Below are 14,471 nucleotides of genomic sequence, written 5' to 3'. Positions count from 1 at the left end.
AATTTTCAAAGATGAGTTTTCTGAAAGTTGCATTTGATAAAACAGTTCTACAAACTCCTTACAAATAAGCTGGTATAAACTTAAGTGTTATGAATAGATAGTTTATTTCAGATTAAATATGTCTGTATCATTACTTCATGATATTAAATGGGTTTGGTACGCTTTAACTAAAACTTTCTTCTGATGCTTCTCAAAATGAGTGTACACACAGGGAAAACTAGTTTGATGAGGGCCTACTTAATGTGATGGCCCTACTTCAACCTGGATATGAAGAAATCCTGTGCCTATTCATCTGGGCTGGTTTATAAAAGTTTTTTTTTTTTAATGATGAGCTGTGTGTTTTCAGAATAATTACTGAGCAGCCAAATGTAAAGAAAAGTCTTCTACTTGGACATGGTGCTTGAGACACGCATGCCAAATTTTCTCTGTGTCAGGTATTAAACTTTTTTTAAAGCTAAATTATATTGAGCCTAGCTACTTCTTGTCAGATGAAGTTCTAAAAAATCTGAGCCAGAACATTTGTCAGATTTGATTTGAACAATCTTAACTGAAAATGAGTTGGTTCACTGTTTTGAATTGGCTGAGAAGTCTGGTTTCAGAATAATTTCTTTAATCTCTATTCCAATTTCTAATTCACTGTCATCCATTCAGCGCTAAATATCATTGTTGCTACTTGAATGCTGTGTGGAAAACTTCGTCCTCACTAAGAAATGTGTCTCAAATGTAATTATAAAGGCTAAAGGTAAAACTGCTCTGGTTTTAATTGTCTACCAGGAAAAGGAGTCTTCTATGCCCAGGGACTGGAGCAGGAACAGGGTAAGGGTTACTGTTGGTCTTTGACCATTAGTAACCTCCAGCCGTGTCTGTTTCCTCTTCTCTATTTCCCTCTAGTGGTCACACACGATTCTGACTAGGGGAGATTAAACGGATAAGTGGGTACTGACAGGAAAGTAATGTGAGTGTATGACAACTGAATTTTCCCAATCTTGACCTGTTAGACCATAGAATACTGTGAAATCTTGTGACAGAAGGACATACTCTCATGGTTTCAATTGGTGATTCATTAAAGTTTTGGAAATTAACTGCATTTTATCCTTTTGTGTACCCAAATGTGTCTTTTACATGAAATGTAGAAAGCATTTAAATTAGATAAACTCATAATCTGAGTTTGCTTTTATAATCTAAGTTTTTTTGATGTAGGATCTACTTTATATGCATATCTTTGCCTTCTGTATCTGTGGCTAGGTCTTACATCTAAACATTGCAAGTATTCAGGTAATTTATTCCTTTTGCATTTTTGTTTTATGCTGTTAGACTTGTTCTTAAGTCATAAATTAAAATGATAATTAAAGAATCATGTGGTGTTATTCTTTGTAAAACAATGTTTTCATGTAACTTTTTTTAGATATCTTGGTAAGCCATCATGTATCAAGTATTTAATAGAATTTCTAAGATTGAAAAATACTTTTAATATTTCCACATTCAGTAGTCAACCCAGCACCACCACCATGTTCACCACTAAACCATGTTATCAAATGCCATATCCACACTTTTTTTTAACACTTTCAGGTGTGGTGACTCCACCACTTCCCTGAGCACTATATTCAAGTGCTTTATAACCCTTCCCATGAAACAAAAATTCACTGTCTAAACTGAACCTCCCTTTCTGCAACTTGTCCTGACACTTGCTACTTGGAATAATGAGACTGACACCCATCTCACTACAGATTCCTTTCAGGTAACTGTAAAGAGTGATAATGTCTCCTCTGAGACTGCTTTTTTCCCCAGCTGAGCTACTCCAACTTCCTCAGCTATTCCTCACCAGACTTGTGTTCCACATCCTTCAGCAGCTTCATTTGACTTAAGATCTTACTAGTGTTGCTTTCTATGTAGGCTGGGGCAGGCACCTTAGGAAGAGTACAAGAATGTTGGTAAGTAATGTAGAGAAAAAATTAGGAAGAGGAAACCTTAGCTAGAGCTCAGTCTATAACTGTTGTATAAGATTGTTTGATGTTTTTACAAATACATTAAAAACAAAAGGAGAACCAAGGAAAATCTTTGTCCTTTAATGGACATGTGGATGGGGAACACTGTCACCAAGGATAAGGAAAAGGCTGAGGTACTTTATGCTTTTCTTTGTCTTAGTCTTTAAGAGAGAGCAACTGTCCTCAGAGCAAGCAGCCCCTGAGCTGTTAAACAGAAATGGGATCAAAACAGATTTCCTGTAACTCAGGAGGAGATGGTCTCACATGCCACTCTAGCCACTCACAAGTCTGTGGTGCCAAATGAGATTCACCCAAGAGGACTGAGGGAGCTGATGAAATACCCTTCCAAGCTACTCTGCATCACTTATGGTCAATCCTAGTTTAACCAGGGGCACCCCAGATAACAGGAGATTTGCAAGTGTGGTGCCCACCTTCAAGGAGGATCTGGGGAACAGTGGCCTGTCAGCCTGACCTTGGTGACCTTAGTGCTGGGGAAGGTTATGGAACAGAGTATCTAGAGTGTGATGATTGGCACATACAGGGCAGCCAGGAGATCAGGCCCAATCAGCATAGATTTTTTTTTTGAAGGACAGGTCCTGCCTGACCGACCTGATCTCCTTTTATGATGGGGTGACCTGCTTAGTGGATGAGGGAAAGGCTGCAGATGTTTCCTAGACTTCAGTAAAGCCTTTGACAACATTTCTCATAGCATTATCCCGGAGAAACTGGCAGCCCTTGGCTTGGGCAGGTGCAGTGTTCACTGGGTAAAAAATCAGCTGGATAGTGGAGACCAGAGGGTGGTGATGGATGGAGTTACATCTGGAGAGTGACTGGTCACCAATGCTGTTCCCCGGGGCTCAGCACTGGGTCTGGTTTTGTGTCATACCCTTACAATCTGGATGAGGAGTCAATAGCACCCTCACTTGGTTTGCAAGTGACAAGTTGGGTGGGAGTGTTGATCTGCTGGAGGGTAGAAAGGTTCTGCAGGGTGGACATTGCCCTACTGAAAGGGCAGTATAGGATTAGACTGCCTAGAAAGTAATGGAGCTGCTGGAGGCCTGCAGTAAATGCCTGTATGTAGCGCTTACTGTTATGGTCTAGTTGGCAAGGTGGTGTTGGGTTGGACTCAATGGTCTGGGAAGTCTTCTGTGCTAATGATTCTGGTTATTTTCTGCCTGTCATCTAGAATGACTGAGTTTCTCCTTGGATAATTATACCTTCAGAAATCTAATATTTCATATCAAATATATTCACCTTTTGTTTGAAAGTAAAATTACCTTTGGACAGAATTATTGCCTATATAGTTTGAGCTTAATATGTGGAATCTTTATGTTGTCAAGTTGATTCATGATTAGAAACACATGTAAAACTTCTACTAATGACGGAATGCTGTTGCATAAAGAGCTTTTAAACCAGACTGGACTTAGTTTTTAAGCAAACATGGTTTTGACTCAATAGAACAGCTGGTTTTTGAGTCTTTAACCCTGTACAACTTGAGGAATCTGAAGCTGTATCAGGAACATGGCAAAAAGTTGCATGTATTGGAGTCCCTTATTTCATATAACTTCTTTGGTTCAAATGTGTAATAGGTCAGTGAGCCCTCATTGTTTTTGAGGGAAGTAGATGTTTAGAGCTGGCAGTGGCCACCTCAAGAAGGAAATAAGAGTAGGTAATAGGTTTTGAAAGTGAAAAACTGTATGTGGTAGTTTTAATAGGGTGCAAGGTGCAAAGCAAGAAATGTATGAAAAGTAAACCCTTCTTTTTCCCCACTTTTCCCAAGTTACTGTTAGGAGATTGCAATTCAAACAGCATGTGTTGCATATTTCCTTAGGGTATATTACCTTAGGATAAAATAGTTTCCATTAAATAATTTGTCAATTATATTATGGAATTTGACAATTCCAACTTTATCCTTCTGTGCTTACTATATATTAAATACTCAGGGGTATGCCAGCCATTTGATAGAGATTTCTCTTCTGATTGCTAAATGTCTAAAGATTGAGTGGAGGGGAAAAAACAATCTATTTCCGAATTTAGCAGTGACAAGATAGCTGCTATTTGCAGTATGTGAATAAGGGACTTTGTGGGTTTTGCAGTAGTATTTGCTTTGGCAGTTTTTCTTATAGATAAGAAGCATAGATAGCTAAGCATATTTATCTGCTGATAGATGTCTTCTGCATTGTTGTAAAGCTTTTTGTAGTCTATTTTTTTAGTGCAAGTAAGAACCTTGCCTGCACCTGTACTTTGAATCCTAGCATTTCTTGTTAGGAAAATGTTTATTCTGATTAACAAAGTGTAGGCCTCTCAAGTGCATATGCAAACAGGCCCAGGCTTGGAACAAGCACCTTGTTCACAAAGGCGAGTAAACCCTCATTACTGTTTAACTGTGCTCTTTCGAAATGTCATTATCTTGGTCTCTAGCCCAAGATTCTTCAACATAATACTGATGGTTGATGTGTTTTCTGGTTCTACAGAGGTGATATTAATGTAATACTTAACTATCTTTGGTTAAAAGATAAAACTAAATCAACAATTGGAGTAGGAGGCAATCATTCATTCCCTGCCATTCTGAGGGATAAGTAAGATTGCCTAAATGCCTGTTAACTGTGAGCACGATGTGTGCCTTAGTCTCCTTGCTCCGTCCTGCTGTTGAGACAGGCTGGCTTATCCCTGCCTGCTCAGTCCCTGCAAGGCACAGGCTTTCCCTCCACCTAGTGGTGCTCCATGGGAGAGCCGGTTCTTGGACTCCTGCAGCAGCTTTTCCTGCTGCCCTCTGGCTCATCTGCCTTAGTTACCACTTACATATTAATACTGGCAACATTCCCTTTTGAATTTTATGCATTGTGACGATGCAATAAAATTTAATATAACTATTATGCAATTTTTAATAACTGCTGAAAAGGCCGATGTGACTAGTGCTTTCCCTTGGGATCATAACTGTTCTTATTTTTAAAGGCACAGTTGTGAAAGTGCTAGCTTTAAATCAAGATCAGACAACATGTAATGGAATTAATTCATTCTTTAAAATCTCTAGCTATTTCCACTAGCTTTCAAAGCACGAAAAGCAAGTAACAACAATTACTTCAGTGCATTTGGAGCTGACACCAAAACATCAGTGCTTTTTCTGCTGGTGTTCAATAGAATGGAATGGAATTTATTAGTTCTTGTATTACGATACAGACCTCACCTGTCCCTTTCCTGACAGCACAGATTCATGGAATGGATAAATACAGCCTCTCCTAGTCTTGCTTATAGTTGCTTATGACCCAGGAGGACAAGCTGCTTTAGTTTTATTACTAAGTAAACTACATGTTGCAGTTATTGTCAGCATAGGTTTTGGTACTTTTGCACAGTGGAGAGTTTTATTTTTATACATGTTTTTCAACTTGGAATTCCTGGGGATTCATTCTGTGGACATAATGTGCATATTTACTGTGGAATTGTAAGGTATAGAACTGCTGGAGGAAGGTTAGGTCTACAGGTCTTTCCTTATTTTTGCAGTTGCAAAAAACATCAGATTAGAAGCTCTTCCCTTTTAAATAGTCATCTGTGCTTGGAAAGGCTGTGGGTGGGGAATCATCATCCAGCTGCTCTGACCTGGATTGTGGAATTTCTATCTCTGCCATTCTGCTAACTACCACCTTGGTTTTGGAACCTTAAATGTCCATTGTCAGCAGCTAAAGAGCAATTGAAGAATCAGACCTACAGACACAGTCCTCAGAAATGCATCCTGAACTGCCTGACCTGTAGTGTCTGTGGTGTGTTTACTGTTTAATGATTTCCTAGGGTAGTCCTGCCTTGGCACATCCTAACACTAACCCATCTTTCTGAAGCATTTGTAGCAAATCTAAAAACTGCCTTTGTAATAAAGTCATTTCACGGAGCTTATCTACTTATTTTCCACCAAGCATTTCATAGCACCTTCTAGCTCTTTGGTGTTACTACTTTTTTTCTATTTTCTGTTTTTTTTCATAAAATATTATGTCTTGATCTCTTGGATGTTTGAGTGGGATTTTTCTGTATATAATACTGTAAAGAATGAGATCAGAGTCACTGTGTTCTAGTATCTGTTCCATCACCTTCTGGGTAAGCTGTATGCCTTAAAGGGTGGAGCTGCCTGCTGGTTGTGTTATGTAAAATAATAAATAATTTATAATGCTAACTGAATATATCTGCCTTGGTGAACAAACGTACATTGAAGTGCTTCACAGGCGCTAAATTGGGACATAATCAAAATCATTCCTTGAAGACATGTGAGAATAATTTGCTTTATTTGATTTTTTAAGTGGGAGAACTTTGCTGTGATTCTGTGTTTTATTCAAGGGTATTTTTTCCACTTAATGATGCGTGTGAGCAGTAATAGAGATCTGCAATCTGATTCTGCAAATACTTAGCTTTTTTTATTGAAAGCAGCTTTTCTGACGTACTGCCTTGTTGCTGATACTAGCATCTGCTCCAGTTAAAAGATCACATGAAGCTTTGGATCATGTGGCTCTTTCCTCTTGTCTGTTGTAACAAAAGGATTAATGGAATTCATGCATTCCCTTGGAAAGCTGAAGGTGTTGCAATTACTATCAAATGCCAGATGTTTTAATGTAGCTTTGAAGCTGTGATGTATGCATGGAATTTCAAAGAACTGCATCTTTTTACCGAGCATGACAATTTGCAATTAATGCTTGATGGTATGAATTGATACGACTTCTACAAGTCATTTTGTTTTCAAGCAGAGACTGTTGATTTCTTTCATATGAACTTTACCAGCTTTTCCAGTTTTTATCTTGGGAAATTAAAATTTGTGTAAACAGAAGAAGCTTTGTCTACGCTCCTCTTCTCAATGTAAATGATTATTTCTGCAGTGATTAGTTAACGATGATCTGCTTTGCAAGACATAAATGCGGCAGTGACCTGCTCTCGTTTAGATGTTGCGGTAGTAGAATGGTGGGGCTTTGCATGATTCATGCTTTCTTTCTTTGTGTTCATCTGCCTGCATGTGTCTGCTGTGAACAGGATGGCTTGTTCTGTGCATCAGTTACAAATGAGTACTTATTTTCTGGTTCTTTTGAAAAATAAGTATTCTCAATGTAATTTTATTTTTTCCTTGTGGCTATTCAAACATAATTGTCTGACACAGTTTTGTGAACGTGGTCTGAAAATGTACATGCTTTTGATTCATGATGTGTGCTGTTCAGTCTGCTTTTAATGCCTGCTGAATTTGCTTCTTGGTAACAGTCAATTATACTGCACTTTTTTATTGTTGAACTTTGCAAGCTGATAGCTGTATCCATATAACTGTTACATATATGATTCTGTATTGTGGATAAATTATTTAGTGAAATTAATTATCACAAGCATAAGTGACAGAGAAATATTCTGCTGAAAAGGCACCTTAAAATATTTAATGCATATTGATATGGAAAGAGATGTTGGTTTTTTTCTTTCACCTTCAGTTTTTATTTTGTGAACTAAATTAGCTGAGCATTGACTGTATGCATAGTATTAGAAGAAAAGGATTTAATTCAGATGTAGAATATAAGGCATCAGATTTTCTACTTATAAGTTTGCCAGTATTCTTGGAAGTTCTAAAGTAGGACTATAAAGGTGTGCCTTTGACTAAATCTCAAGTAAAGAAATCCAGAAATTTAACTTTCGAAGCTTAAAGTAAGGTCTTGCATAGGTGTGTCATTCTCACTTTAAGGAAAAAAATTTTGCTATCCTTAGTTAAAATACTCTTACCTCAATGTATTTTGGCTACATTTTAAAATTGATTTGTTATTTAAGTCATGTCCAATTAAAATGAAGTTTTATCATCTTTCCTGGTATGTATAACTTACAGAGAAAATTAAATTAATTTTCACTGTCAAACTGACTGTAATAAAAGCATTGAATCATCTTAAGATTTGTGGTATATGCTTAAATAAATATTAAAGGTACTGATCAAACAGTGAAGTCTTTTTATATTTGTATATAAAGGAAATTTTAAAAGAAATGTTTGGAAGTATTGGGTGACTCTTCAGGTTTACGGTTACTAAATGCTTTTGAAACAAAGTAGTTGTATGCCCAAACTCTTACTTGTAACTCAGACATATATAACTTTGCCCAAATTCTTAACTGACACCTCAAAGAACTCTTTACGTTTCTATGGTTTTGAACTTATCAATGCTCTCCTGCCTTCTCAAAGCCTATACAGCTTCCAAAGTTTCTGTTAAATGTACAACAACTGGAATTTCATCATTGCTTATTTGTTCTGTACCATTTGTTTTGTCTCTCTTCTCCCTGCCCCTCTGAGTTTCGGTGCTACTGCAGAATTTATTTGTCAGAAGTCCTTCACTGTTGTCTCTGGCTATTTGATTAAAGTCATCTGCTAACAATATTTCATGTATTATTCTGAACCATCTGTTTATTGCTTACGTTGTCTGTCAGGATTTTTCATCTCCTTTGCCATGCACATCATTTACATTAACACTTAGAGAAATTTCTTTTTCTTCTATTCCTCAAAATCTTCTTTTCTTTGGCTTGTGAGGAAATTTGTTAAAACTCTATTTTTGATATTTTAAGTGTTATTCAAATCAAGAGATGTTTTTCTTTTTTCATTGTTTAGTTAGTTGCTGTATCCTCTTTCTTAATTTTTACCTTGTCTTACCTTGTTTTATGTAGACTTTGGTTCTCATGAAAAATTTATTTCAGGCTACTATAAATAATTTTGCCAAAAAAGGCTGAAACAGGAAAAAAACCTTATGGAAGTAACTTTCTGATTTTCTTTAATATCTATTTTGTTGCTTTTAAAAAGAAAGTGGAACTATTTGTATGATTGGACAAAATGACTGAAGCTGATGGTTTTGAGACTGAACCATGTTTAATCACCCAATTAATTGTAGAGTGTGAAAGTTACTACTTAGATATTACATAAACTAAAATAATGAAACACTGTCCCTTTTTTAAACCATTAAATTTATATTGTTGTGTCTTTTTGGGGATATACAATTCATTGTAGATCACAAATTATTTTGCATGTGATTTGATTATAAAAATCAAGTTCATAATAACATCACAGATACTGAGACACAGGCACAAGTTTGAGTTACATAAACTTCTACTGTTAAAACCAAATGGGTGGGTTTCAGAGTTACATTAATCTTGTTTTCATGATTTCTGTTTTATCAAAAGCCTCAGCTCTCTAGTGTTTTGTGTGGTTTGCTTTTTAGACTGAATCCGGCTATGGATCAGAGTCAAGTTTGCGACGCCATGGCTCCATGGTGTCTCTTGTGTCTGGAGCGAGTGGATACTCAGCAACATCCACCTCTTCATTCAAGGTTGGTGCAAAAAGTTTTCCTAGCATTTGCTCCTAAGTAATGTACAACTGGAGAAGTAGTAATGTATGAAGACTCATTCACATAATTATAGAAAAAATGCAAAATATTTAGTTTAAGTTTCAGTAGTCCATCATATAATAGTGAATAGATGAAAAGCTCTCTCATGCAATCGTCCCTTTTAAACTGTGGTGTCATCTTCTGTGGCAAGAAGATGGAATTTATGAGTGTGTTCATTAACTTCATCTAGTTTACTCACCAGAATATCCTGGGCTCCAAATGAAAACAACACTAATTCCATAGTGTAATAAGTGTGAGATAGCACTGGCTGACAGATTATGGCTTCCCTTTTTTCATGCATGAGTATTTAATATATGAACTGCTTTTCTTCTGGGAGAGCAGAAGAGGAACAGCACAAGAAAAGAGAATAAGGATTGGAAAAAATAAGGATTGGAACAAAACTTAAACTGGAGCTGACTGCTTTCAGGCGAATACATATAAAGCTGGTAGTATGCAAGTTAACATTTTTAATAAGCTTTTGTGGAGTACTCTGAAGAGCAGGTGCAGCCAAGAGAAAACATTGAAACCATTGACGAAATGAGTAAGGAATACTCTGACATGATTTCTTGTGACATTAACAGTATTTCATAATTGCTGGTATCTAAAATGCCCTCAGTGTACTTCAATTTCTTCTTTATAGCTTCAGAAATATATTTTTTAAAATTAAATTGTAATTATACTGTGTCAAGCTGTTGTTCATTATATAGAAAGTCTTTTTTCCTTTATGTTTTCAGAAGGGCCACAGCTTACGTGAGAAGCTTGCAGAAATGGAAACTTTTAGAGACATCTTGTGTAGACAAGTTGATACTTTACAGAAATACTTTGATGCTTGTGCGGATGCAGTTTCCAAAGATGAGCTCCAGAGGGATAAAGGTAACACTGTAACTGAAAACTCTTCCCTCAGTAGAATGTAGCTTTTTACAAAGGAAATCTCTTGATACTGTTACAATGCAACTTAATATGTAAATAAAATACGCATCTTAAACTTAGCTTAGTAAAGGATCATTAATTTGCATAAATGCATAAACATGTTTATTACTTTTACTTTAGAATTCAGATTTGCTTTAAAATCGCCTTGATGTTAACCTGCAGCTGTCAACTGTATAAAAGCAATTATCTTTTTAAGTGTTTTGTTACAGAATATCAACTGCTAAGCCTCATGAGTTCAATTTTGTGCTGTCTGTTACCTATTATTTTAAAAAACAAATGGAATATTAGTTTTGGTAGTAACAATACACTGTTTTTAAAAAAGTCAAAAGTGCTGCCTTAAGTAATGCTTCTGAGATATGTTGGCTGGAAATAGAACATTGAATGCACACTTAAGACTGTACTAGACTGTGATGTGGATGTATCCATATCTCTGAATTGCTTGTATCAGAGCACAGCTTGTCACTGTATCTGCACACTCTACTGAGGCATTTTTATTCATGCCTATGTTCTGGCAGCGTGAAACTTTCCATGGCAATAAAACACCAGAGAAGTGCAATTCCACTTTTTCTTTTTAATTTTCCAATGTAGAAGATTAGATACTGAATCATGGCTCCTACTTAACCATTCGTAACACTAAAGTATGTTGCTCTCATCAGAGAATTGAATGTTAAACTTCAATGCTGAGCAATGTTAGACTCTTCTGTTAACTGACACTTACTGGTAGTAGTCTTGGGTAAAAAAAAACCAACAAAACAACAAACCAAACCGAAAAGGGAGGGGGAGGGGTCATGGCAGTCATTATAGAGAAAGGTGCTGGTTGACCATGAAGACAGTCTTAACTTTCTCTTGCACACCAAAAAACTAGAAAAGCTTTCTCACTCCCATAATACACTCTCTCTCTAATCTAGTGGTAGAAGATGATGAAGACGATTTCCCTACAGTACGTCCTGATGGAGATTTTGTACATAACAGTAACAGCAGTAAAGAAAAATGTAAGTGTGTCCCAGTTTTTTGAGTGATGAAAATCAGAGTGAATGGTATGGTGATAATCTGTTACAAGACAGGTAGTTTATGCTCTTTTATAAGCAGAAACTGGCAAGAATTTAAGTGTGTGTGAATGGAAGTTCTTAGTCACGTTATAATTCTTTAGCAGCTTTTTGTGATTCTCTTGAGTTGTTCCTAATTCACACAAATACTAATGCAAACTTGTTAAATGGAAATTTCCTATTCTGTGTCTAAAGTCATTATCTCTAGAAAATTCTATTGGAAGGGCTGCATTATTCAAATATTGGGAGCAGAGATTTTGTAACAAGTTATTGCAAGTATTTAGGAGTTTGGAGTTGAGTGCTTTTTTGCTTAGGGATGTCCCCCTGTGGTTTTCCCAACTATTATGGCTATGGAATGGTTAAGTTAACACTGTTACTGATTCTCACTTATAATTTTAGCACTTTTTTGCTGTCCTTTTCATTGCTCTAATGTTCAAATTCTGATTTTTATTGTTATCCTAAATGAACTAGTTATTGTACTCACTGTACCCATGCAGCAAATGTGAAGAACTCATGCGAGTATTGCTGTTTGAGAAATCTGATAGTTCTGGCCTGAAGAAAGTTGTGTATGAATTTAAATTGTATTTGCATTCTTCTTAGACCTTCTCTTGTTTTCTGACTGAAGTATTGTAGTGTTTACACTTCAACTTGTTGGCAATTCAGTTAGTCCTAAGGTATTTCTTAGACTTGATTCACAAGTTGGATGTTACAGCTCCAGTATCAAGTGTGATGGAATCTTCCAAATTACTCATCAGAAATGTTTTTTAAAATGCAAATACTTTCCTGAGGAATCTAGAAAATACAGGACAAAGCAAGCCTTTTCTGTGTATTCTGTTTCTTTTTAATTGGCTGTTGTTCCCATATATTATATATTTCCTTCTTGTATTTAAGTGCTTTTTCTAGAGCATATCCAAAACTGTTGTGATGGAAGAGGAAAAGAAAGGGAATGGAAGGAGCTTTTCGGGTTACTTCCATAATTCATCTCATAAGTAGATTTTTCTACTGAGGTTTTATTTTGATGCTGATTTCTGACATTAAGTAGCATAAAATTGAAGTTTTGAAGCAAGTGTAAGCAGATGTATGGTACCACTAACCCTACAGTCTGTATGAAACTGTACTTTTTTTTTTTTTTTTTAGTACTGTTAGGTTAGATGTCAGAAAACTGAAAAAACCTTCCTTAATGAATGTTAAGTAAGAGTTTAATTCTACTGCATGATTCATTATGGAAGAGATATCTTTGTCAAACTCAGTTTTGGTACAATCATGTAGGAGTTTCAGCTTAATTCACCTGTAGAAAATTTTTTCATATCTATGTTGTTCTAGCACATCTGCAATATATATGCATTTACCATGGGGATTGTCATTAGGAAAGTGTATTTTTAATGCAACTGGTCATCAAGCTTTTGGGAACTTACATGCTAAGAAATTGGTACCTGGTGTTGTGGATATCTGTACAAACTCACTCATTATAGCTTCTACTGGAAGTAATCCTGCAACCCTTTGTCTTTTGCAGAACTTCTAATTCTAGTTGTTATGAGTCCTGTAGTCCATTAAATTTGCTTTCCATCAATTATTTTTATGAAAATATTTATCACCATTTCAGTTTTTCTGTGCCTCACTTTGATTTCTAATGGCTAAATTCATTAAATATTTAGTAGCTGAGTGCTCACGCAAAGCTTGATTAGAAATGAAAAATTGGACTCTGTCTCAAAGTCGAATTGTAAGTGATACAGTGGGAGAGGTAGATGTTTCAGGTTGAGACAGGCATGCTCATATATTGGGCAGGAAAAAAGGTCAGACTAACTGGCAGTGAAAGATTTATCTTCAACTTCACCATTTTTAAAGCTTAGCCTTAGTACAACTGTTCAAATTTTGTTTCTCAAATTTCAGGTTCGCTTCCTGAAATTTCTGTCCCATTCTGGAATGACTCTTAATCTTCTCAACTGTAGCTTGTGGTTGCCTGTTTATTCTGGGACCATTCTCCTTTCAATGTTTCAGGAAGTGAGGCATAGGTTCAACCTCTTAATTTAGCTTACTGTGATATGGAGGAGTGTTTAAGCCTACTATTGAAACTACTAGAGAACCAATCCAAAGATCAAATCATTAGATTTAAGACTGACCTAAGGGGCCAGATTCACATTTACTTTTGCAGTTTGTTCTCTAGGTGGGAGGAGAAAGTTAATGCAATTATGTACATTTGTGTACTGTTCTGACGGTGATTTGGATAAGGGAGTCTTTTTGTTTTCTGTCTTCTATGTATCTTTAAGTGAAGAGGTAAGTAGAGTATTATGAAGTTGTTTAAATACATTGGTCACTTTCCAATTAGATGATCTGGTAACTGGAACCGTGATCATATATGTACAACACTGAGGTCTGGTGTCTGGCCAATGCATATTTGCCCACTGGGATCTTATATTCAGGAGTGTAGAATCTTGATCTCTAAGTGTTTCCATTCATCCCCTCCAGAAAGAGAACATATTTGGATTTAAATTTTCTAAGAGTAGAAGAGCAGGTGTAACCTACTTAAGGAACCACCTGGAAGATGTTTTTTGTACTGGAATTATAAAGATGAAAATGATACAAAGGCTGAAGGAGAGAAATTTGATGTAAATTACAGCAGAGATTTATGTTGGATTTTTGTGCTTTGAATGGAGGAAAAATATTTTCCAAAATATTGCTGAAAAATTTGGATTCTTAAAGGAAAACTAATCATATTGATCCTATTGCAATTCAAAGAAGATAGCAACAGTAGGTATCAAGAAATGGTTTATGGACACAAATGTTTTTCACTTAGAATTAGTTTAGTGACATAAAATATTAAGGGGGTATAAAATGGAAAAGATGGGAGAACATCTTACTACTTACTGTCTTTAGAGTGCTTTCCTGTTTCTCTGGAAAATATATTTGATCAAACAGTGAGAAGGTATTACCAGCAGAATTTTGGGAACAAGAAGAGAAAACACCTATCCTAACAGACACAGAGGTCTAGGAGAGAAAAATTAAGGAGCTATTCAAAGTTAAAGAATGGCTTGAATAATTTCTTGTATGAAAGGCAAGAGAAAATAATCAGAAATGGAGCATAGATGGGAAAATGAAAAATGAACTGCCTGGGAGATGTTGAAATTGAAATTAGGGCGGGAGAC

General features: G+C 36.0%; 1 protein-coding gene across 2 annotated transcripts in view; it reads left to right on the top strand.

The window, feature by feature from the left end:
• Nucleotides 1-14,471, top strand: part of CERT1 (ceramide transporter 1) — a 76,922-nt gene that overhangs the window by 38,503 nt on the left and 23,948 nt on the right. For both annotated transcript variants that reach the window (XM_079330248.1, XM_079330247.1), the window contains exons 4-6: nt 9,188-9,295; nt 10,087-10,225; nt 11,191-11,274. In XM_079330248.1, the coding sequence (XP_079186374.1) occupies nt 9,188-9,295; nt 10,087-10,225; nt 11,191-11,274 (331 nt within the window). The remainder of the gene's footprint in view (nt 1-9,187; nt 9,296-10,086; nt 10,226-11,190; nt 11,275-14,471) is intronic.

Source organism: Erithacus rubecula (assembly GCF_903797595.1).
Source record: "Erithacus rubecula genome assembly, chromosome: Z".
NCBI lineage: Eukaryota > Metazoa > Chordata > Aves > Passeriformes > Muscicapidae > Erithacus > Erithacus rubecula.
Note: the sequence above shows the minus strand (reverse complement) of the source record. Positions and strands in the feature narration are given on the sequence as shown.